The sequence below is a fragment of the Zerene cesonia genome, chromosome 29, assembly GCF_012273895.1.
Source record: "Zerene cesonia ecotype Mississippi chromosome 29, Zerene_cesonia_1.1, whole genome shotgun sequence".
Taxonomy (NCBI): Eukaryota; Metazoa; Arthropoda; class Insecta; order Lepidoptera; family Pieridae; genus Zerene; species Zerene cesonia.
The window spans coordinates 3124531-3148423 of NC_052130.1; the positions used below are offsets into that span (position 1 = coordinate 3124531).

The 23893-nt window shown below is 31.6% G+C and overlaps 3 protein-coding genes across 9 annotated transcripts in view; 1 reads left to right on the plus strand and 2 right to left on the minus strand.

Annotated features, from left to right (window-relative positions):
* Positions 1-262: 262 nt before the first annotated feature.
* On the minus strand, positions 263-15097 carry LOC119837849 (E3 ubiquitin-protein ligase MARCHF5). The gene is made up of 4 exons (XM_038363626.1): positions 14597-15097; positions 8088-8333; positions 1255-1445; positions 263-686 (listed from the first exon to the last, which is right to left on the minus strand). Exons 1-4 carry the CDS (start codon positions 14771-14773, stop codon positions 320-322), a joined length of 981 nt encoding a protein of 326 aa, XP_038219554.1. The 5' UTR covers positions 14774-15097; the 3' UTR covers positions 263-319.
* A 548-nt stretch (positions 15098-15645) lies between these two features.
* On the minus strand, positions 15646-19468 carry LOC119837969. 7 transcript variants are annotated; one of them, XR_005288177.1, is made up of 7 exons: positions 18860-19468; positions 17933-18022; positions 17709-17762; positions 17361-17402; positions 16836-17168; positions 15979-16324; positions 15646-15861 (listed from the first exon to the last, which is right to left on the minus strand). XR_005288177.1 is itself a non-coding variant. In XM_038363771.1 (4 exons), the coding sequence occupies exons 1-4, from the start codon at positions 19134-19136 to the stop codon at positions 15845-15847; spliced, it is 426 nt and encodes a 141-aa protein (XP_038219699.1). In that variant the 5' UTR covers positions 19137-19454; the 3' UTR covers positions 15646-15844. The 7 variants fall into 7 exon arrangements, 1 of the variants encoding a protein (XP_038219699.1); XR_005288178.1 differs by lacking the exon at positions 16836-17168 and having other exon boundaries at positions 18860-19463; XR_005288175.1 differs by lacking the exon at positions 17709-17762 and having other exon boundaries at positions 16006-16324; positions 18860-19457.
* A 332-nt stretch (positions 19469-19800) lies between these two features.
* The window catches only part of LOC119837971 (sodium/bile acid cotransporter-like), a 35236-nt gene continuing 31143 nt past the window's right edge, over positions 19801-23893 (plus strand). The window contains exon 1 of the mRNA XM_038363777.1: positions 19801-20016. The gene's annotated coding sequence lies outside the window, so the exon portion shown is untranslated. The remainder of the gene's footprint in view (positions 20017-23893) is intronic.

Sequence of the window (23893 nt, forward strand, 5' to 3'; positions counted from 1 at the left end):
TTAAAACGTTTTAATTCCCAACCAATATTATAATACAAAAGTAGCAAACGCTACAATAAATATACTCTAATATTTACATGCAAAAAGATATCGTGTCTTTATAATATCAAAATAAACGACATTCGTTATTTATATAAATATCTCGACCGCTCTTCCGAGTTGTCACAGCGCCATCTAGCGCCGTAAAAAAGTACTAACTTATGTCATGTTAAAATTTACATAATCTGTATTTGTAAATATAATGTCGTTCCTTGGCCGTTCGTTGTTTTTTTTTACATGTGGCAAGTATTTGATACACTAGTGTGTGTTTTGTTATAATTCAAACGACTTGTTCAGAATCGTCTCTCGTAGTCACCGAGTCGGGATGTACGTGATTTGAACTTCTGTACAACTTAAGATTTGACTCTGTGTAGTCCAAAATTTTCCTGCTCGAATGGCGTATGTACAACATTTGTTTATGGTAGATTTTTAACGCGCCCTTTAATGTTATGTATGTGAGACCGCCTAGTATCGTCCTGTGCAGGTTATTTCTGATCGATCTGAAGAATATCTTGCCTATGATCGTTGAAATGGTGGGGAGAAGGAGGGCGGAACAGAATATTCTGGTAGGTGATAAGTGTGAGTTGCCATTTTGATTTGCTGTGTTCGTCGGGCCTGTGACAATCTGTGCTCTGTCGCCTTCGACGCTGAAAAAATAAGTAAATTAATAAATGAAGCCAAAAATTTACAGAACACATTGAGGATGCTAATTTCAATTTTCGCGAGTAATTAAAAGAAACAATATAGTACAGTAGTATACAGTTATTTTGAAAACTGTAAAATTATTGTATTAACTGTAATATAGTTTAATTATCTTGAAAATGAGGCTGTGAAAAGTGGAGGGTATAAATGTACATAAAATTTTTAATGAATAAAATTTCAAACACCTAATTATTGTTAAACAAAAATGTGTTTTCTGTGATTCAGGTTATAATTGACACATTGTGATTGATTGTGCAATGTATATTGCCCTTCAAGCGTAATAAAAAATATATCGTTTATAGACAGTTTTCTTGAATTCCGTGTAATATAAAAATACAAAGACCTACAAAAAAGAATATAATTTTTGGCGCCATTATCTATTTACAGAACCAATTGAACGGGTCACAAGAATTCTAGGTTTCAAACAACTCTTCTGATACAACGCAAACTATCGATTTATTTTCCAAATTAAAAAAATCATATCATCAAAAAACTGAAGCGAAATCCACTCACTTTCCAAACGGTAGTATATACGTGAGGGCCGGTATCTTAGCGCAGTACTTTCTCAGGAACAGCAGCACGGAGTCCTCCCAGTTGTACATCTTGGCGCTGATGAGGGTCACCGGTATCGTGGGGAGCAGCACGAGCAGCACCAGTGGGTCAGCTGACTCCATCATCTCTAGCCCCTCCCTGTGACCCACCACCTGGAATTTGAGATACATCTATAGTGCAGGGTCATTGACATATAATCTGCTATAGACAATCCTATCCTACTAATATTATAAATGCGGAAGTTTGTAAGGATGTGTGTGTTTGTTGCTCTTTCACGCAAAAACTGCCGAACCGATTACAATGAAATTGTACCAAATTTCATTGTAGAAGACTGGACAACTGGAATAACATATAGGCAACTTACGCGGGGGAAACCGGAGGGCGCAGCTAGTATTATTTATGGAACGCATTTGAGCATTTGTACTTCTAAAAGTAAAAGTTCGCTGCAGCGCTTGATCAGCATAATGTACGCCGCAATATTATCAGGCGTATCTACGTACTGCAGATTGCAGTACAGTGTTCGCAACGCGAAATCGACATCCATACTCAACATATACTAGGGCAGTGGCATAGCGCGGATTTTTGCGGATATTTTAAATATACTTTACTGCTATGTTTGCTACAGCTAAATTTACTAAAGATTAACAAAAGTTAAACCGTCACCTTAAATCAGAGAGCAGATATTATAACAAAATGCTTCGTCGTTTAGATCATATCCTCGCGATACTGTCTTACTCTTCTTACCTTATACCCATATGGATGTAAATGAAAGATATAAGACCGTTATAATAAAACTAAAAAACCACCAGTCTGGTTTTTCGTATTCTAAATAATCCTTATATAAGGTTTCTTTAAAAATATTAACGTGGCTGTTGTCCTTGCAATATGCAAATATTCTAAGGCCAAAAAGCTTAAGGCCACCTACCTGTGTGTGGAAAAAACCTTCCCATTGCGTTTCCGTATTTGCTATCTCCGAATAAAAACAGTCGAGATTAGGTACCAATTCCATAGGCGTTCAATAAAAGCGATTATTAACATTTCAAGCAGACGAACTCGGTTCAAATAGATAATATACTGTTTTCAACATAACGATCTTCATGTGAGAGTTGAGAATGCATCGGCATATTGTCATATCTAGAAGATCTCACAGGGGCCACCCCAGAGACCTTACCACAACTCCACAGAGGCGTGAAATAGTAGCACGTAAATACCACACCGTTCCCAGTCTATTCCTAGATTCCCATCGTCAATCCTTTCCTCATCTCTAATCGCATAAAAGTGGGCAACTTATTTCCAGAAGCCCTACCACTAATGCTCACGGGTGGTGGTGATCGCTTACGATCAGGCGGACCACCAGCTCGGTTGCCCGCTAAAAGTAAAATCCACAGTAAAGCGACACGAAACGCAAAATACGTATCTATAACTTTCCGTCTCATTGAAACTTTGACATTGATCCTTTATAACTGTTCATACGAGACAAAGGTTCAAAAACCTCATTCCCTCGATCACGAAACACTGTTATGTTAACATTAAGGCTCACTAAATGCTGTTTCACGCCATCATCCGTTACATAGTGGCATATAAACCTACAGTCTTGTTAAATGGGGGAGGTCATATGAATATGATAATGTTATTTTTTTTTTTTTCACGAAAAAGCTCCTAAAGGGATATAGCTGAAATTTTGTATGAAAATAGATTATATTGGTAATAGATGTTTTTCATCAAGGGAGCTGAAGTCAATTAGACCGAAGATAAATATCGTTATACTTTTTAGAAATTAAAAACTTTTTGACGGATTTTAAACGCGATTTAAGCGAGCGAGGTCGGTCACGCTGTAAAGTGTTCGAAACGTCGGGTTAATAATATAATGAATAAATCACGTTTAAAATCCGTTAAAAAGTTTTTAATTTTTAAATGTATAACACTCGCGTAAAATCAAACACAAGAAAATACTATCGTATTACTTGATAAGCACAACATGCGATGTTCACGTAGGTATAAATCTTCCTGTTAAATCCTAATCCTATCCTATCTTAATCCTACAAATAAAATAAACGTGAAAGTTTACGAGGATGGATGTAAGCAAGAATCATTTGTTTTATTTATACATTTAACAAGTATGGAATATATGCATAAAAAAGAGTATGTTAATCTGTTTCCGATTTTACGAATAATTATGTAAAGGCCAATAAAACTCAAAGGTCATTTGCGAGAAAGTAAACAGCTTCCCGAGACGAAGGTAAATAATATAAGCAGGTACCTTAATTACCTTATAATTATACTAGGTCGCCACTCCCATCTTTGCCAGTGTAGTAAAACTGTGGATTTCTTCCCGTGGGATTCCCGGGGTAAAAACTATTCTACGAACCCTTTCTCGGATCTCAAACTATCTTTGTACCAAATTTCATTCAAAGCGGTTTAGGTGACAATAAGAAACAGATAGACAGGGGTACACAGTTACTGAATTCTTTATTTGTTTAAAAAATAATTAACGAAATGTCAATTCCATATTTAAATTATACATGACGTTTATACAACTCCCAAAATATGTTCATCATTCACATTCGCATGAGTTATCTGTGGAATTATTTATTTTACCATAAATTCTGGTCGGCTAAGGTATAGATAGCTAATACCTAATTTTATATTCATATATCGTTCGTTTCATCGTTAGCACCGCTTACATTAACAAATCACACAGGCTTATAATATTTATGGACGAACGAAATATTATACATCACATCCCCTTGATTATTCCTTTTGACTACCTACGCGAGCGAAACCGCGGGCGATAAGCTAGTAAATAATATTGTGCAGATCGTGCCTATTTATTTTAACTATATTTAGTATAATATAATATTTACACATAATACAAATAGCTCGCAACTTGATTGTCGTCCATTAAGATTGTATTCGACTCTTTTCGACCTACTTATTTTATCATAACATTTCATACTTTGTAGTTGAGTTGTTTGCACTATATTCCGTAGCGATATAATATCCGACGTATATTTAATAAACAGATTATTGTTATTTATCGATTCCTACTGTAACCCTCTGTTGAAGGTCATCCTTTTTCTACAAAAAATATATAAACTGACAAAAACTTTAAAGAAATAGACGCTAATCGGTTAAAGGCGAACATCCATGAATATATTGTATTAATGCTAATGACCGAGCTCGGAAATCCATATCTAATCTCATTATGTAAAGCTAATATCAATGCAAGTCAAACGTCTCGATTATTCTACAAAAGAAATAATACCAATTAGTATTTTTTACTTCTTCTATCTTTATTTCAAGCGTCGTTCACGAACGAAGATTTCCAATTCTACTGCATTTTTATATTTATTTTGTTTCTTCAGAACTCTGTGGGTTTTCAACCGATTGGCGAGATTGTGTTGGTTAGAAAACTATTGTCACTTGGTTGCATTTTAGAATAGTGGTACCTCCCCTCAGAGACGTCATCCGACACGACAATTTTTTATGTTATTCAAAATATTTCACTTAAATGTACCTATTATATTGTATTGTATGTAACTTAAGTCTTATTTCATGTACATGCGTTTTTGTTGCCAAATGAAAATAATAATTACTATTATATATTAGATATCTTACTAAAGTATCGGAATATTTAACAGAAATTATCTTAGAGTAAAAATAAAATATTAATTACTGCTTATTACGCTTACTGCTTACTTTATTGGCCCCCTATAGGCCCGTGTCCCATTCTTTTAAGCGTAGGTAACTAATACATTCTGCAAATACTAAAATTAATTTTTATTACGAGAAGACAATATTACATTACGATATAAAATTCTCAGCATTGTGACTAATGTGTGCATTGATCAGCCACAGAAAAAAAAATGATTAGTAGCTGTACAATGTATGTTTTTTTTTTAATAATTTATGTATATGCTATTTTAAATATATTAATTATGTAAATGATTTCTATGTTTAAATAACATGTGATTTTATATAATTTTCATCAACTATTAATCGAAGGATTAGAACGGTCTGTGAATTTCTCAACTATGTATAAAAACATACGTAAAGAAGCGTTCAAATTTATATGCGTCTTAATGTTATATGAATAATAATCTCATGAGGCTTTTAATAATTATTTTCTACAAAAATAGACAATGACCTTACCGATCTGCTTGGGGAGTGGAACCATTCCAGATTTTAAAATGGCAACATATAATCACAATTTCCCATCAAATACAGAAAAGACTAATGCGTTTATCGTATTGTAATTTTTATGAACTTTTTATTATTATATAGAATTATTATTATTAAAACACACCCTAGGACTACCCACGGAGCTATCGAGTAACAATACCAACAAAAAAAGCATTAAAAATCTCCTTGATTCAAAGGAACGTCCGCGTCGGTTAAAAAATGCATACAATAACATACAATTGTTAACGATACATACATTTAACTTGTAAATATGTGTTGCATTTAATTTTTTAGCATCACAGTGTCAGCAATTTTTCCATGTTTTGAGTCAACTCTTTATAATACAGCAAGCACACGTCTTGATTTTTAACCGACTACAAAAACATATTGGCACAGAATAGTTAGTACAAGATTTTGGGTTGAATTTATCAATTATAATATACTAGCTGCGCGGTTTCATCCGCATAAGTCCGGATTCCGTAGGAAATTCGGGAATGTCCAACTGTCTACGTAACAAATTTTAATGCAATCCATTCAGTAGTTTTTGCGTGAAATTTATAATATTAAGTAGGATATATGTAGGATAATTTAAATTACTCCCCATAATTAATTAAAATCAGGATTTAAATAGGATTAGATACTAGAGACAAGCCTATCGAACTACTGACTCAAGGAATATAAACCATTGCATGGCCTGTAACCCCATGCCCTTAATATGAACACTATCATACTCCACACCATAGATCACATTCTAATAGGAATGCATAGCCACACAATTACACTGTTTAATTCTCTCACATATATCGTCAGTAACTCTGTATAAAACAAACTCGAAGTAGCATCAAAGCAATTAGGTTAAAATCAGCTATTATTGTCTTAACTATCATCTAGATGACCTTGGATGTCATTGCACGATAGCATTAATGATTGCGCCGTGTGATATCATTATTTCCGAGCTAAAACGTGTAAACAACTATTCATTAATGATATCTAGTGATTTATCGATATATTGTGTTAAATGTGTATATGATATATGTACATCTAAATTATTATTTTACAACTTTGCTTTTTTATATTTCTTTGTGTCACTCGATGAAAAGAAAAATGTATGAAAAGTAAATATTACGTTGAAGTAGAATACTGAATAGTAGTTCAGAAATATATTGTAATGATAAAAGTTTGAGATGCCGAATGATAATATTATGCCACTCTTATAAGCTCTGTTGTTGAGATTAGTGTATAATTTAGAAGATGTGTAAGTTTGTATATGCAAGCATTTATCGAGTTTTTTAACATTTCTGAATAGCAAAAAAATAAATGAATTTTATAATTAAATATGTTATTGTCTACTTCATACGAATGTGTGAATTAAGTGTATAAGAATAATGTTAAGTCTAATGATACAATTTATTTTAAAATGAATAATATCAAAAAATTTTAATCAATTGATAATATTATTTTATATTAAACTAGCTGCACCCGGCAAACGCTGTTTTGCCTTACTCTTATCATTTAGAGGTATAAAAAATAGATGTTGGCCGATTCTCAGACATACTCAACATGCACACAAAATTTCATAAGAATCGGTCAAGCCGTTTCGGAGGAGTTTGGCAACGAAAACTGTGACACGAGAATTTTATATATTAGACTAGCTGCACCCGGCAAACGCTGTTCTGCCTTACTCTTATCATTTAGGGGTATGAAAAATAGATGTTGGCCGATTCTCATAGATACCAGATAAGCACAAAAAATTTCATCAAAATCGGTCAAACGGTTTCGGAGGAGTATGGCAACGAAAACTGTGACACGAGAATTTTATATATTAGATATAAGCAAAACATTGCTATTTGTATATTTGATTACATTTATATCCAATGTCATTTTTATCAAATGAAGATATATCGTACTTGATTTAAAAAAAAAAACATATTAAATTTAATATTTAATGAGAAATATTTTATTATTTACAAATATATATTTTTCAACAGACTTAATAATGCTTGATTTTGACTGGGACTTCATGTTGATTTTAATAAGGAACATGGTGGGGGGTTCGCGCCCTTCGCCCTTAATCTCAAAAACGGTTTAAACTTGAAGGTAAAATGAAATGTATTTTTTTTCATAAATTTTAGAGAAATTTATTCCCTAGAACATTTATAGCGTAATTTTAAAAGGGAATGAGATAATTTATTTGAAAGATATCAATTTCATTTACCTTTGTCCTTTATGATCTACAAGTCGCGTAGACTCGTCTATTACTAAAGGACAAGATAAATAAAGACAATAAGAAAAGCAACATGATAGACACGTTATCCTAAATATGTTTTGACACGTATTAGATTGTTAAAGTTTTACAGCCGAATATCTTAAATTCCAGGTTCTTGTACTAATTTGACTACGCTGACAAAACGAAATAAATATAACGAAAAATAAATATATATAGCAAAATGTATTTCTCTGTTTATTTCAAATGTAACTCGATAAAGACGTAGCCACGTAACCGTTAACGGGTTTTTAACGATCGAATATTTTACATGTTAAATCATCACCTATATTCAAAGAAACTTATGAAAAATAAGATAATTTCAACAAGACAAATATAGAATACTCACTTGCATCACAGTAACAGCACCGTAGGTGATGGCAATCCAATATATAGATCCCAGGAGCACCCCGCCGGCTATAAATGGGCTGATCTTGTGTGTTATTTCCTCCATAGCGTCTAGCAGCGCTACAAAAGTCCCCATTGAGGGGAACACAACTATGTACTCCGCCTTGCATTGTGGGCAGAGGACCTTTCTACTTATGTTGCCCCGTTGCTTCTCGTCCACCCACCGCTGGAGACAGCTTTGGTGCACCTGGAAGGACATGCAGAATAGAGGATAATGTGCTGGTTTCAGTACCTCTATTAAATAATAGAGAATTCGCACGCAAAACATTTCTTAAACACAACTCATGTTGTTAAGTTATATTTAGCATAAAAATCAAATCAAAGAATCATGTTCGACTTAAACTCAAACACGCATCTAATAGCTGTCAAATAAAAAAAAAATTTTACCTATTTTATTTTTCTTTAAATACTTAAGTATGATTTCAAAATTTTTAAATGTTTAATCTATTATAATTCATGCAAGTGTTCGACACTACCTATACTATTAGTACTATGTTACATTTCACAACGAATAAATATTATATTCTACGAATAAATATTATATATATATATTTTTTAAATACGTCGATTAGGTCGAACTTCTACTTCTTCTTATAAATGCTAGACTGTTTTACACATAAACGTGTTTGTTTATTTATTTATTTATTTATTTATTTATTTATTCTTTATTGCACACACTTACAAAATATAAAAAAAAAAAAAATTAACAAAAAACTAGTATGCAAAGGGCGGCCTTATGGCTAAAAGCCATCTCTACCAGGCAACCGTTTTGTTATTAGATTAAATAAAATAATTAAAGATAAAATAGGTTCCTATGTCCTAGCAGAGAATCGCTTCACCGCCACTTGAGAGTGGCTCACGGTCAATTGAACTCACCAATTGGCAAACGGGTTTATTAACCTAAGGCATTGATAGCTATCACTGTTACTAATAATTAAAATCAGTGTCATCATAACGAATTATATTCAGATTTCACGGGCCGGAAACATATAATCAAGCATTTGAGAGAAAAAGAGAATCGCTTTTGCTGTAAAGTATACAAACACGATGTTAAACGCAATGGTTTATACATTCCAACAGTTGGAGGAGCCGAAACAATGTCTCGGCTTCCCCAAAACACACAAGATTGATAGAGAGATTAGTATAATGAAAATCTATAAGAGGTCGCTACGAAACAAATGTGCCCCATATCCCACAACCAGTAGACACGGGAAAGACCTTCGCACCTTAAAGAATTGCATTTACACACAAACATGTGCATGATAAGACGCTAAAAAAAATACCATTAGATTTACGTATAATGCTTCATTTACACAATCGTGCGAATAGCGAGAGAGAAGCACACGCATGTGTAAACAGTGCACTCGCTATTATTATGCATCCTATACGAATATTTCGACGAATATATCGACAGGGCGAATAGCGAACACGAATGTGTAAATCCACCGTAAAAGTTATGAGTTTTTCCCATGACAAATACGTTAACAAACCTAAAATTCCTTGTGTTATTTGTATGTTATTGGAAACAACACTAAAAAGGTATTACTGTTAAACACCTTTACTATATTAACGAGTTGTGGTTTGGTTCAATGCCATTTCACAGTGCGAGCGGGTAAATCATATAAAAATAGTTATGTTTTCAACTAAAACGAACTAAACGTAAATTATTGAGAACATTGTTGGTTGTACAAATATTTGCAACGTAAAAGTTGTCTATAGATAGGAGACAAATTTTATTGCTGAATAGCATATTTATTTGAACATTCTATTCTCTAAAACTAGCAGTCGGAATCGCACAAATACTAATGTCTGATAACCCAGTTCTTGAGAAAATACCACAATTTCAAAATTTTACAATATTAAAACGACATTTAAACTGTACACCTTCACTACATAAAAAAATAAATAAATGAATAACTAGAATATCAAATAACTTAGATAAAGATTTTATTTAATATTCCTCTCATGCAAAATACCTTACATTTTAATGAAATACTATTATATAGGTATACATACAAAAATACTGATAGATTTGAAGCCCGTGCTATGGCGCCAAACCGAGCGCCTCTCTCTATTTATTTTATAATCTATGTGTACACCACACCTCTTATTAATAAGAAATATATAGATCAACACAACAACAAATACACACACAGACATACTAAACATTAAATGAAAAGTAGTCTTTCTAAATGCTTAATTAATTTTAGTTATAATTCTAACAATGGAGCGAAAGTAATTCAACTGTAAATAACAGCGGATCAAATTACGTACCGATCGTGCAGTGTCTTAATATAATCACCTCAATGATAACGAAGAATAGTATTATAGCGTAATGTCAATTTATTTTATCGCGACTCAATTGATACGGTATAATGGGTTCAAGGAGCAAATCTATATAGCCACTGCATTGCATTGAATTTTCCTTGTGCATTAAAATTCTTGAGAATCCCCTATGTATAGTTTATATGTACGTAAAAATCCTTTTAATTTGCAAAGTAACGGAAGTGATTTCCGCGCATGTAATCTAAAACTCTAGACAAATACCACAATTTAGAATATTCTACCTACAATGTATTTAGTAAGGTAATAATTATATTTCGACTAAATGTTCATTTATTAAGGTTCGAGCTTTATTGAAATTGGGTCCAAAATTATACTTTCGGCAAGTCTAGAAACTGTATATATATATATGTATATATATATATGTGCATCTATAAGAGAACATCGCATTTAATACCAAAAATCTGACTAACGAAACTAAAATAAATGCAAAAGCGTGTTTGTTTGTATGTCTCTCTTTGATATGAATATAATGTTAGGAAATTGTTGCGAACCCAGAGAAAAAAAAAGCAGGGGAAAAGTAACATGCTCAGAGCATTTTTCTTTGAATAGCAATTAAACATTCAAAGAGCCTGGTCTGGAATGTGTATTAATTAAACACGATTTACATATGTTACAGTAAAGCCCCGTTTTCAATTAGAATGCGTTTTCCCCATGCAGAACTAGTTATAACTTAATTATTAAAGCATTTAACAAAAGTGTTATATAAGTAGTCCTAACTAGGGAAAACACATTAAAACATTTTTGTTACTTTCTGTTTGAGTGGAAAACGCCCTAAAGACCTTTGGTGTCATTACTAATACTTAGCAATGACATCACAAATCTTTATATTATGCAATAATAAAATATATAATATTATAAAAAAAATATCGTATATTTTTCTATAAAAACAATAACTGAGAAATATCAATCAGTACAACTGACAATAAACTGCATAATGTAAGGTCCGGACAATAAAATTAAGGATGTTATTTTATGAACATTTGCCTTATTACTGCCCAAAATCTATGGGTTACATTTCTTATACATATCAACGACTTATCCATATGTCACAGTTGAATACACTATTATGATGTATGTAAAAAGATATTGTAAGTCCTTTCAAAAAGACTTCTGAGTGTGAGTAATAAATAGTAATGACACCAAAAGTCATTTGAAGTTAAAACTTTTATCATTTTTAACATTACATTTACCCCATCAATATCTTGAGATAGTGAATCATACTTCTGTACCATCCAAGATACAACAAAAGCCAAGTTGCGACACAGTTCAATAACTTATCCTCTTTGAAAAGTAAATCACAATAACATTGGTATTGTGTATTCATAAACCATTGTCTGCTATTATTAACTTTCTAAGGTAATGTTGAAATAATATGAATTTAGGTTAAATTTATCTTATTAACTGGTTTCCACCCGTGACTTTATTCATGTAGTCAAAGGAAATTCTAATGAGAGTTAAATGTTTAATCTTGGTAAAAAATATTATATGTGACTCTATTATGCACAATTACATTATTATTATTCTTATTAACAAAAACTGTCAGAATTAGATGAAATTCTCATGGATGCACATTGAAGGCACCAGCGTTCAAATAAAAAAAGAATCATAAATATTGGTTAGTCCAGTAAAAAGTTATAAGGTAACAAACACAAAACAATATCATTGAATTGATAAAGTTCTCCTTTTAAAGTTAGTTGTAAATCATATTAATAAATTCCTGCAACAAGGAAGAAATAGACACAAACACACATTTTCACAATATTTTGGTTCAATTGCTATTTAAATGTAAAAAAACCCACTGTGTAACTACATCAAGTACATTTTACAAAACAAATTTATGTTGTTTAAAAAAAATGAGTTCTAAATCTGTCTATTTACAGTGAGTCAAAACCGAGTCTAAAGAAGTTGGTTACATACAAACATACAGGTGAAGCTAATAAAGCGGGTTAAATTAAATCAATAAATCATGCCAAAGTTTTTATTATACCCAACTAGTGATGCAAATACAGCATATTAATGTTTACTTAATAATTAGCAACAAATAACCTTAAACCAATTTTATTTTCCTAATATAATAAATAATTCATTTCAAATATTGCATTTATATAATATTACTGTAATTTTTTTAAAATGCTATTGGTATTGGTATATGAATGAAAAAAGAACTTCCCATCTGAATTTACACAGAATAATAATAACATTCTCAGATGGATATCTATTAAAAAATATATTTAAATAAATGCTGCCTACCTCGACTCCTTCTCAAATTTTTTGATCAAGTCATTTAAATCCATTTATTGAGTTTTTTTGAGTTATAAATAGTGTAACTAAATGTTTTTCTTAAATATTTTACATATGTTCGTATAGGCTTTATAATATACTAGCTGTGACCCGCAGTTGAAACCGCGTAAGTCCGTATCCCGTAGGAATATCGGTATAAAAAGTGCCTATGTGTTGTTTCAGTTGTCCAGCTATCTACGAAGCAAAATAGTATTATTATTCACCAATAGATGTCAGGAAAAAAAAAACACGAATATGACATTTTCTAAAAAAAACTCCTAGCTAGATCGATTTATCGCCCCCGAAACCCCCTATATACTAAATTTCATGAAAATCGTTGGAGCCGATTCCGAGATTCCAGTTATATATATATGTATATATATATATACAAGAATTGCTCGTTTAAAGGTATAAGATATAATGTCTATATGTTTTAAATTACAACTTTTGAATCACCCTCAAATGATTATCTATGTATGAAGCATATGTGCTTCATACATAGATAATCATTTGAGATTTATTAATAAAGCATTTTTACTCCATTGTATACTTTAAAATTATTGTAATTTAAATTTAGATTTTTTTTTTTTGTTTACATTAATTCCTTACAATGAATAATCAAAGTTATCTAAATTTAAATGCTAATGATGCAACCCACAAAAAAACTAACAGTTAAGCACAATATTAACATTCTAATCAATTTTGATTTACTGCACTAAGTAACATTGTACATGTTCAAAGAAAGTTTAATATAAGCTTATCATACCATTTAAAAATATAAAATTGCATTTTATCATTATTACAAAAATAAAAATTCCATCACGTTAGTTTTATTTTTTGCATCTATTACATCTATAGCATCTATTTCAATTATTCATTTTCATATAACAGACACAAAAATACCTGAATAATTTTAAAATTAACAGCATAGTTTTTGCTTTAATATTCCTACAAAAAAAAGTTATGTAACCAAAGTCGAATTTTTTCATATTGATTAACATATTAAGAATTTTTAGATTCGTATATTTAAGATCCAGTTTATCACTAATATATTGTGGGTTTTTTTTAATGAATAGGCCAGAAGACAGGCAGGGACATTTTATGCCTGGTCAACCCTAGCAGAGCTAACATGGGTGGCACAATATCTCATAAGACTTGATAACAAAATACTATTGATAATCATGGGGAGATTTGTCCCGCTTTCAAGCTGTCTGTCCCATTATCTTAAATTCATTGAATTCAGTTAAACTACAGTGAAGGAATTATCAACAATATTTGGTTAATGAGAAATCATGCTGGTTTTGTTTGTTTGCAGAGCTCTTAAACCAAATGAAATGCTATGCTAACTAAAATAAATACCTTCATATGTTAGTTATTTGAAATCATAAATGAATATGGGCCGTAAGGTCAAATAGATTTCTTATTATAATAATATATAATAATATAATTATTATCAAAGTTATCAAGGGTAAGGAAGTGCACAAATTAATTGAATTTACTGTATTACATCAAACATGATCATAATATGATGGATCAAAGTTCATTGTATTAATTTTTGTTTTGAACTTGACAATAAAACATTTTTCACAACATTCCAAACTAAGGATTTGATTTTGAATATATTTACTTTATTTTCATACTTAAGTCTATTTCGCATATTGTCATACTTGAAAATGAATCTTTAAAAAATAATAACAACAGCAGGTCTTTAAAAAATCTGCAAATATATCAACCTGGGGGTAATGAAATGTTCTCGTAACTAAATTAAAAACAATAAAACTATAAATCCAAGAGAGAAGCACGTTATATTAACGATCTACTTACCCACTTTGTAGTTCCAATGCACTTGCAAGGCTGAACCCACGCAGCAAGTCTGTCGTCCTGTTCTGTTGCGAAGCAAACCCAGCATGATTTCAAATTTTCATCCTCAGCTGCTTGTAGCGCTTGAGAGTTAATCGTCGAACCCACTTCACCGGTCACGTCTTTATCCTCACCAGACATTACTAAAAATACTTCCAAAACAACCTACACGACTTTTTAAATCACCAATGCGTGGCTATAAATGTCAATAAGATTATCAAAACAAAAATGTTGTTGCAAAAAATTGTGATTATTGCGCACAAAATCTGTCAATGCACGGAACACAAACGGCTTATGGAATGTTTTATCAGCTTAATGATTTCGACACGATGTAAGTAGATACCTAGTAGGTAGATAAATCGACTGTACTGTGAAATCTAAATCGTTATTCGCTTTCACTTGGCAGGTCAACACACGACTTCGTGATAAACGTGAAGTGCGAAATATGAAAACTGAAGTCTGAAAGCGAATGAAATCAAAGACAAAGACAATATAAGATTTGACACTCGACTATGTTAACGTCAAATGTCAAAAACTGTCAGTGACAGTTATAAGGTAAATACAAGGTACGTAGTATTAGTAAGTATATTACCTACTCTGTGGAAATGACTGTCGGTAGACGGTAGACTCAACAAATCTGTGAATGTGTGGATGCATAGGGCACTGCCTTGGAATGCCGAATTAATATTACAAAAATGGCTTTGGATTGGAGCCCACAAAATGTCCACAGAAAGAAAGGCCGGCCCCTGTTTCTGTTTACATTTGACAGGTCGACTATATTACTAAACGAACGAAAAAAATTATAACGCTTTTTATGTCCATTTACCGAAATCTGGGAGCATTTGAATTTAATAATACTGGCAACTATATTCTAACTTTTTTCGTGGCGCGTAGTAGCGACCACAGCGAGGTTCTACAATTATCGACAGATTTCCGAGGAAGGCCATCAGAATCTAGGCTTTCACTTTTAGGCCGCTTATGTTATTTATCAAAAATAAAGAAAACAAAAGTGAGACAGTGTAAACATTTATTTAAAGCTTTTTACTTAATTTTAAAGGTTAAAAGCCTGCAAAGGTACAACAAAAATGTCCTTAACAGCTTTCATTGATTTTCCTTTGGTTGCTTCTGCTTAGTAGCAATTGATACACGAAAAGGTTGTCAAAATTTAATTTGGCAGTTGCCTCTTTTCATGAACTAGCATCGATTCCAGGTCTAGTCTACAAAATCACCTGGAAAAAAAGAAAGGTCAAATAAATATCTCATTAAAGAAAAAAGTAGGATATGAAATTGTTTTTATCCCACTAAATTTATTTGTGTTCCTAAACATGGTAACTTCATTAACTTACTTTATTAATAACAAAGCATATCATTACATTTCAATCCCAAAGTCTCAATATTGCTGTAGTTCATGCTGATCTTCTGTAGAAAGACTATCTTTTTAATTTTTTTTCGGGATTTATACAACGAGTTTTTCATTTTGGCGAGGTGGCAATGAAGCTGGATTTTCCAACTAGCTGTCCAAGAGATTCACAAATTAAATTTCTTTCTATATAGAGAAATATAATGTCTTTCCTTGCCTTATTATATTTATATTATACATCTTTAAATAGAAACCTATTTATCAACCCTTTAACCAAGGGGGGGGAGTTGAAAAATATACTGAAGTGCATCCAGTGATATTAATGGTGCCATCTGAAAAAAAGTAAACTGTGTTAAGTACATTGCGTTATTAAATTATCTTCATAATTTCAAGCACAACACAATAAATTTAAGAAAAAAAAAACCTAACATTAAAGTCTTCAAGCAAAGAAGAACATTAGACAATTTTCAAAATATTAGATAACATGTAACAAATACCAATACTAGCCTTGGACCAATATGTATATAAGCTATATATAACTTATAGTTCTTCAATTAAATATGTGGGCGTATGTCTGTCTTGATTTTTTTTATATTGTGCATGGTTGCCTGGAAGACATGGCTTAGTAGCCATAAGGCTACCATTCGTGCAATTTTCAATTTTTTTAGTAAAATGTATGTCATTTTATTTGTAATTGTGTACAATTATGCCTTTTCAATGTTTCAATCATTCATTCACATATGACATACATATATTTATTCAATACTACTTCTTCCCGAGATTTGTGCTTTCAATCAAACTCTAACTTATTATACAAGTATACATCTGTTTTATAAAACTCACCATCCTGCAAGCCCTTAATATTTTGCTTTATAATATCTGTTATGAAATGTTTTATTACTGTTCTAAATGTTAAACATTGATCATGAACAAGACCCAAACCTATAAGTCTGGTTTACACCACTTTGGAGGCACCATGTTTTAAACTATTTTGTAGTGAAGCTCTGCAGGGTGTAACTTTGTAGAAATAGAAACAGATATTTTGGAGCCAGGAGTCAAAGATTCCTATAGAAACTAATGCATGGTAATTCATCAAAGACTAATATACAAATTGGTCTTTTGATGTTGTTGTACTTTTAGTTACTGTCATTTCCACAACCAGTTCAGATTGTTTTACTGAAAATAAAATACAGTTGATTGATACCTCAACATCATAAGTAATTACCACATTAATTTTGCAATTTCTGCATTTAATGAATTTAACCAAAAAAGTGAGCTTTATAATATCAATCAATTCAATAAAAATTTTATTCACCAAGCAATTGTTAATAAAGCTAATATAATGAAATGAAAGGGTTGTATACAAACCTAATTCAGATTCTAATTGGTCATGGTTATTTTCTACTCCATCTAAAAAGACAAATACTGATATTAGTTTTGAGATGCACTTCTTTTTTTATATATAAAAAGCAGGCAAATGAACTAGTGGGTCGCCTTATAGCGAGTGATCACCACTGCCCTTTACAAGAATCCTTCTGAAGGTTGGCAACACCTTTTTAAAGAAGAGGAAAATTTAAATTTCTCATCATTAAGATTAACATATCCACTCATAACACTTTGTTCACATAAAGTTTGAATAATTAATTCAAGAGAGTAAGGATACAGTTTATCATGACACTGTATAAAAAAAACTTGTAACACTATTTAAATAAGTACCTTTAACATCCAATTAACGCATAGGACATGTTGGGTGTTCACTAAAATCTTAACCTGAAACAAACGGATTTCAATTTTGAGCTGTGTATAAAACATTCTAAGTGTGTGCAAAACAAAATTTTACATTTTGCTTTAATATATTTAGAAATTAACTTTGAAACAAGTTTCTGTTTTTCTACATATTTTTTAAATATTATGTAAATAATTAAATAACTTCAGTTTACCTGCTCTTCCAACAACCATAGCAGTATCTGTTAAATCTTCATCGTCATTCTGCTCTTTGCAGTAATTGTGGTCTCTTAGAATATCATGCCCTGAAAATGAGACCGAATATTATTAAAATTTTGAATAGGTTAATTCATATTATCTTATACCTTTAAACGAGCAATTCTTGTATATATATATATATATATAATTGGAATCTCGCAATCGGCTCCAACGATTTTCATGAAATTTAGTATATAGGGGGTTTCAGGGGCGATAAATCGATCTAGCTAGGAATTTTTTTTAGAAAATGTCATATTCGTTTTTTATTCGTGTTTTTTTTTCCTGACATCTATTAGTGAATAATAATACTATTTTGCTTCGTAGATAGCTGGACAACTGAAATAACACATAGGCACTTTTTATACCGATATTCCTACGGGATACGGACTTATGCGGTTTCAACCGCGGGTCACAGCTAGTTAATTAATAAAGTGTGCATTTATATTTTGATATAATACATTATACATCATGAAATATGAATGCAAACTAAGGACTAGAACTGTATGTGTAAAAATTAAATGATTATCTGATCAAAGCTCCTAATTTTCCACTCTTATAGAGACCTTGACCTCTTATATATCACTTTCTGGGTTAGGAAAATTGGTGTGTGTATCAATCTTTTACACAGATTGAACATAGAAACAAAATCATATAAGTAATATATAATTTAGAGCAACATCTTATAAATACTAATCAAAATTGTAGTGAGTAACAGTCTGGAATGTGTGTATTGTTACATTATTGAGCTTAATTTTATTTGTTCTTTTTTATTTTGATTAAATATAAAATCACAAAAAGAAGGTTAAAATTCTTGTAGCCTTCCTCATTTACGATGATCAAAAAAAGTCTAAATGTGTAGATTTATGGCACGGCAAGATACCTACCGGCTTCAGGAGCAAAAAAAGGTTCACCGAGTGCTATTTCTTCATCCGTGAACAAACAAGGATAAGAATAGCGTAATCTTTTGCCCTCTTCATCCAGCTGATATTTGTCGAAATGTTTTTCACAAACACGTTTTCTGAGCAGTTGTTCTTTTGATAGTGCAATAATGTGAGGCTTTGTAGGAGCTATAAAGGATACCCACAAATTTCTGAGGTAATCATTTTTAGGAAAACAAAACACACGGTGTGTTTCGCTTTGTTGATTTACAACCACCAACATAACACTTATGTAGCATTATTTTTATTTGTACGAACGTTTTAACGCAACAAAATCAAATTGTATCGTATAAATTTTGTTATTTTGGGAAAACACCAATGCACCGACTCAGCCTGCTATTAGTGAGCTATTTTGCTTGACATTTGACATTTGACACACTAAAGAAACGCAAAGTGTCAACATTCAAAAGAAAATATTTGGGGAATGTTCCGATCACAGGAAACTAATTCTTAATCTGAGATCACTGAGTAGTACGAGCAAAGAGCATTGCGACTTTTTCACAGTTCTTTACACCGTGCTTTCACTGTTGAAAAATTAAAGACTGAGAATAAAAAACGAGAAGAGTCAATGGGTATCTTCTAGGAAAGCGTGTCCCATCTTAGTTTTTTTTTTATAAGAAACATTTAATTCTTTAATATAAAAACTGTCTTAAAAAATTGTGCTGGCATCATAAACATAAGAGTTGAAACTTTTTTTTTTGTTTATAGTGGGGAAAAAAAAAAATTAATAATGTATGCACTATAACTACTACTATACTATACTATATCTACTACTACTATATATGTACTATAACTACTACTACTATACTATACTATATCAGTTATCTTTGTTTAAACAACGTTTTGGGTCAGCTGCTGTCAGGCGGCAGACAGACGTCAGTTGTCAAAAAACTGGCGAATTAGAACTATGGAATCACATTAGAAGTATTGCACGTACTTATGATGAATTAAATATTTAATAATTGGATACTCATTTATCCGAGTTTCCTTAAACATAACTGTGATTAATAAACGCATTTCAAAATTTATATTGGAGGAATATATTAATAAAGTCCATATAAAATTGTGCAACATCTCTACAATCTCAATTGTTCAGCTAATTGGTAAGTTCTCACAATTAAAATTCGATATTTATTGTATACGGTGCCTTTTTCATTGATTATGAATTTATTAAGGCTGTCGGTAAAGTTTCGACTGAAATATAATTTAGTAACACAATATTTACATAACATCCTGAGACTTTCCATAGTTACGTGATCGATGTTGACTTACTGTTCAAATTAGATTGTCTGTCGTAGAATTAAAAATTAAAAAACGTCACTGTAATAGTATAATTTAAAGTACTTCTTAAATATTTGTTTTAGACTTATTATAATATTTATATAACCCAGGATCAAATCATTTTTATCTTATAATTAGTCCTTTTGTAAATAAAAACTGTCACACATTTACCATTTATAGTGACTTAAATAAAAAAAATGGTTTGAACAAACACACAAGCACACAATATAATGAAATGTATTCCTTAAAATCCATTAAAACACTTTTCTAAAGGTTTGAGCCAGTATTATAATGAGAAAAACAACTCACTTAACTGTGGTATCACTACTTGATGGCTTGTTGTAACTTGCAGATTACTAGCTGCGCCCCGCGGTTTCACCCGCGTAGGTCCATATCCCGTAGGAATATCGGGATAAAAAGTTACCTATATGTTATTCCAGTTGTCCAGCTGTCTCCGTACCAAATTTAATCGCAATCGGTTCAGTAGTTTTTGCGTGAAAGAGCAACAAACACACACACATCCTTACAAACTTTCGCCTTTATAATATTAGTAGGATGTGAGTTATATTTTATTAATTTATTTTGTTGGAAAACAAATTTGCTATAATTTAATGATTTTCACTGTAATTGTTGTTTTGCATGATTATTATGATGACAACATATTATTATGATAGTAAAGCAACCTTGAAGTCCACTAACAATATAAATACTTCATCGATTGGTCACATATTTTGCCGTCTTATTGCAGCTAAAACGAGTAAATGTATGAGTATTTAATGTTTTCTCGAAATCCTACTAATATTATAAATGTGAAAGTTTATAAGTACGTATGTGTGTTTGTTGCTCTTTCACGCAAAGACTACTAAACCGATTGCATTGAAATTTGGTATGTAGACAGCTGGACAACTGGAATAACATATATCTCGATATTCCTACGGGATACGGACTTGCGCGGGTAAAACCGCGGGGCGCAGCTAGTATGTAATAAGTCTCATTAGTTATCTAAAATATATCGCTACACTTTATTCCAAGGAATCTGTGTTGATGGTTATTTGTATCTGATAAAGCACTTGCAATTATTCAAGTGCTCAGAATAATATTGGGTCAGTCAGTAGTAGTATAACGGACATTATACTAAAAACGTAACTTAAATCGAAAGGAACATTTTTCCTCATGTTGCCATAATTTTTCATGTGTTTCTGTTGCCGTTTTATGTCTATAACAACAAATAATAAAAGTCGAGGTTAAGCAATGATTGGTACTGTCGTACATTGGATGACAAATTTGCAGATGTTTAATTATACGTAACCCCTGTCGCGATTCCGACTCGCACTTGACCGATTTTTCATTTGTATCTAGTAACTAGCTGCGTCCCGCGGTTTCACCCGCGTAAGTCCGCATCCCATAGGAAAATCGGGATAAAATGTTGCCTATATGTTATTCCAGTTGTCCAGCTGTCTACGTACCAAATTTCATTGCAATCGGTTCAGTAGTTTTTGCGTGAAAGAGCAACAAACACACACACATCCTTACAAACTTTCGGATTTATAATATTAGTGGGATTTCCCGAGGATAGCTATCATAAATCATGCTCAGTTCATTCCAACAATCATACACATAAAACAATCAAACGAACTGTTCAGGTAATCAATCACGATGTACCTTCAAGCGTCCTTCCCAGTCCATAAGTACTTGTCATTTATTTTAATCGCTATCTTCGACCGAGTCCATGTCTGCATTCGTATGGCAAACTCGTGTAGTTATACGCATTATAGATATATGGCGAATTGCGAAAAGGACCTATGGTAGTTGTTATAAAATCGTTGTATTTGTGTGACGTCTGCTTCATACGCTGAGGTTTATGCGCACAGTTTCACGTTTGAACTATAAATATTACTTGTATGTTTATATTAATTATCATAGTTATCGTTTCGCTGTACGACACGAGGTGAGGAGTTATAACTATTATAAATGAATTGTTATTGCATCGTTATGAGTATAATGGAGGCATAAATAACGCGTTTTGTTGTACGTTTTATCTGATGGGCATTGCGATTCATATAGCATTGTCAATGATCTAAATAAGTAAATAGATTCAGATAGCTTGTGCTCCTAGGTTGTGGAACGCATTGATTATTCAATAGGCTTATAAAAAACAATGTACTCGCCTTTTATGTATGTTGTTTTACTTTAATATCCTTGTACATATCATGTATACGACTTGATATGCACAGTAGTACAGGGGACAAGTGAACGTCGAATTTTTTTATAATATACGGAAATACGTTTGATATGTTTTTAAACTGTCGTGCCACAATTGATAAAATTGTATTAAGAGAGTATGTTAAAGGTACAATATGTAACTAGATAAAAGTGATAGATTTTTTGTAATCGGTCGTGATTCTTAGATAAGCGCGTTCAAACAAACAAACTCATCAGCTTTGTATGATACTAAAGGTAAAATAAATTTGTTTCGAAACCGCAAATATAATATAGTATTTTTGAACAACTATCGTAATAACATGAATTCTGCGCAACCGAAATCTTGAGTTTGAATTAAATCTGTCCGTTTAAAGTGGCTCATCAAAATCTTCTGTTATATATCCTAAAGGAGTTGGCTATATGCAAATATATATAATCATTTTGATCCTAGATCAAAAACGGCGTCTATCCTCTAGTTCTAATACTATAGCAATAATATCGTCAATGTTACGTAAATAGATTTACAAGTTCAGAACGTCATATCGTTTAAACAATTTGAAAATCAAATAAGGCTAATCGATATTCAAATATATACGGCCACTCGAGACGTAAATGCACGATCGAAAATTTAAAAGTTCACGTAAATAAATTTTTCATGTATTACAATCTATATAAATAGATCTATATTATTTAACTTGGTTACGGTTTTACACAAGAACGGCGAATCCGATTTCGTCTTTTTTAAGATTCTTCATCGTAAGTCAAATTTAATCTCTTCTAAAAACATTTGTTAAGTAGGTACAGACTTACTTACAATCTTTGTAAAAACTGTTTGACTTTAAATCCAATCTCAAGATAATCATATTTAATTTGATTATATATTAATAATAATTATTAAAGTGATATATATTTAATAAGAAGACAGATTATATACCTATATATACCTCATTCATGGTTTCATAAGTAGGTACTTTTTCCATTAAATTTAAAAAGGTTAGTAATATCCAATATGAAATTATTGTTTATACTAGTTTATTCCCACGGCTTCGCCGTCGTAATAAAAAAATCCGATCGTAATAAGATGTTTCACCACGATATTAAGTAGTCTATATAATCACTGTCTAGCAAACAATATATAAAAATAAAATTAAAAAAAAAAACAAGTCTTGTTTCTTTCGCGAACTCTACCCAGAAAAGGAAAAAAAAAAGTACTACGCAAGTATTGTAAACGAGCCTTATTTACATAAATAGGTATGTTCAGATATACAAACGATATATATCGGTATCTCGGTATAAAAAGGTAAGTTTAGGTATACTATCGATGAATGGATTTTAGTTTTTTTTTATTTAAATTTAACTACATTGAATTAGACCGTCATCTTCGAAAGTAAATCGATTTGTATAATACTGAAAAATGAAGTCGATTACTGAAAATTTTCGGCAACTATCGTCACCACGCTGATTTCCAGACATACATATTGAAAGACAGGCACGAAA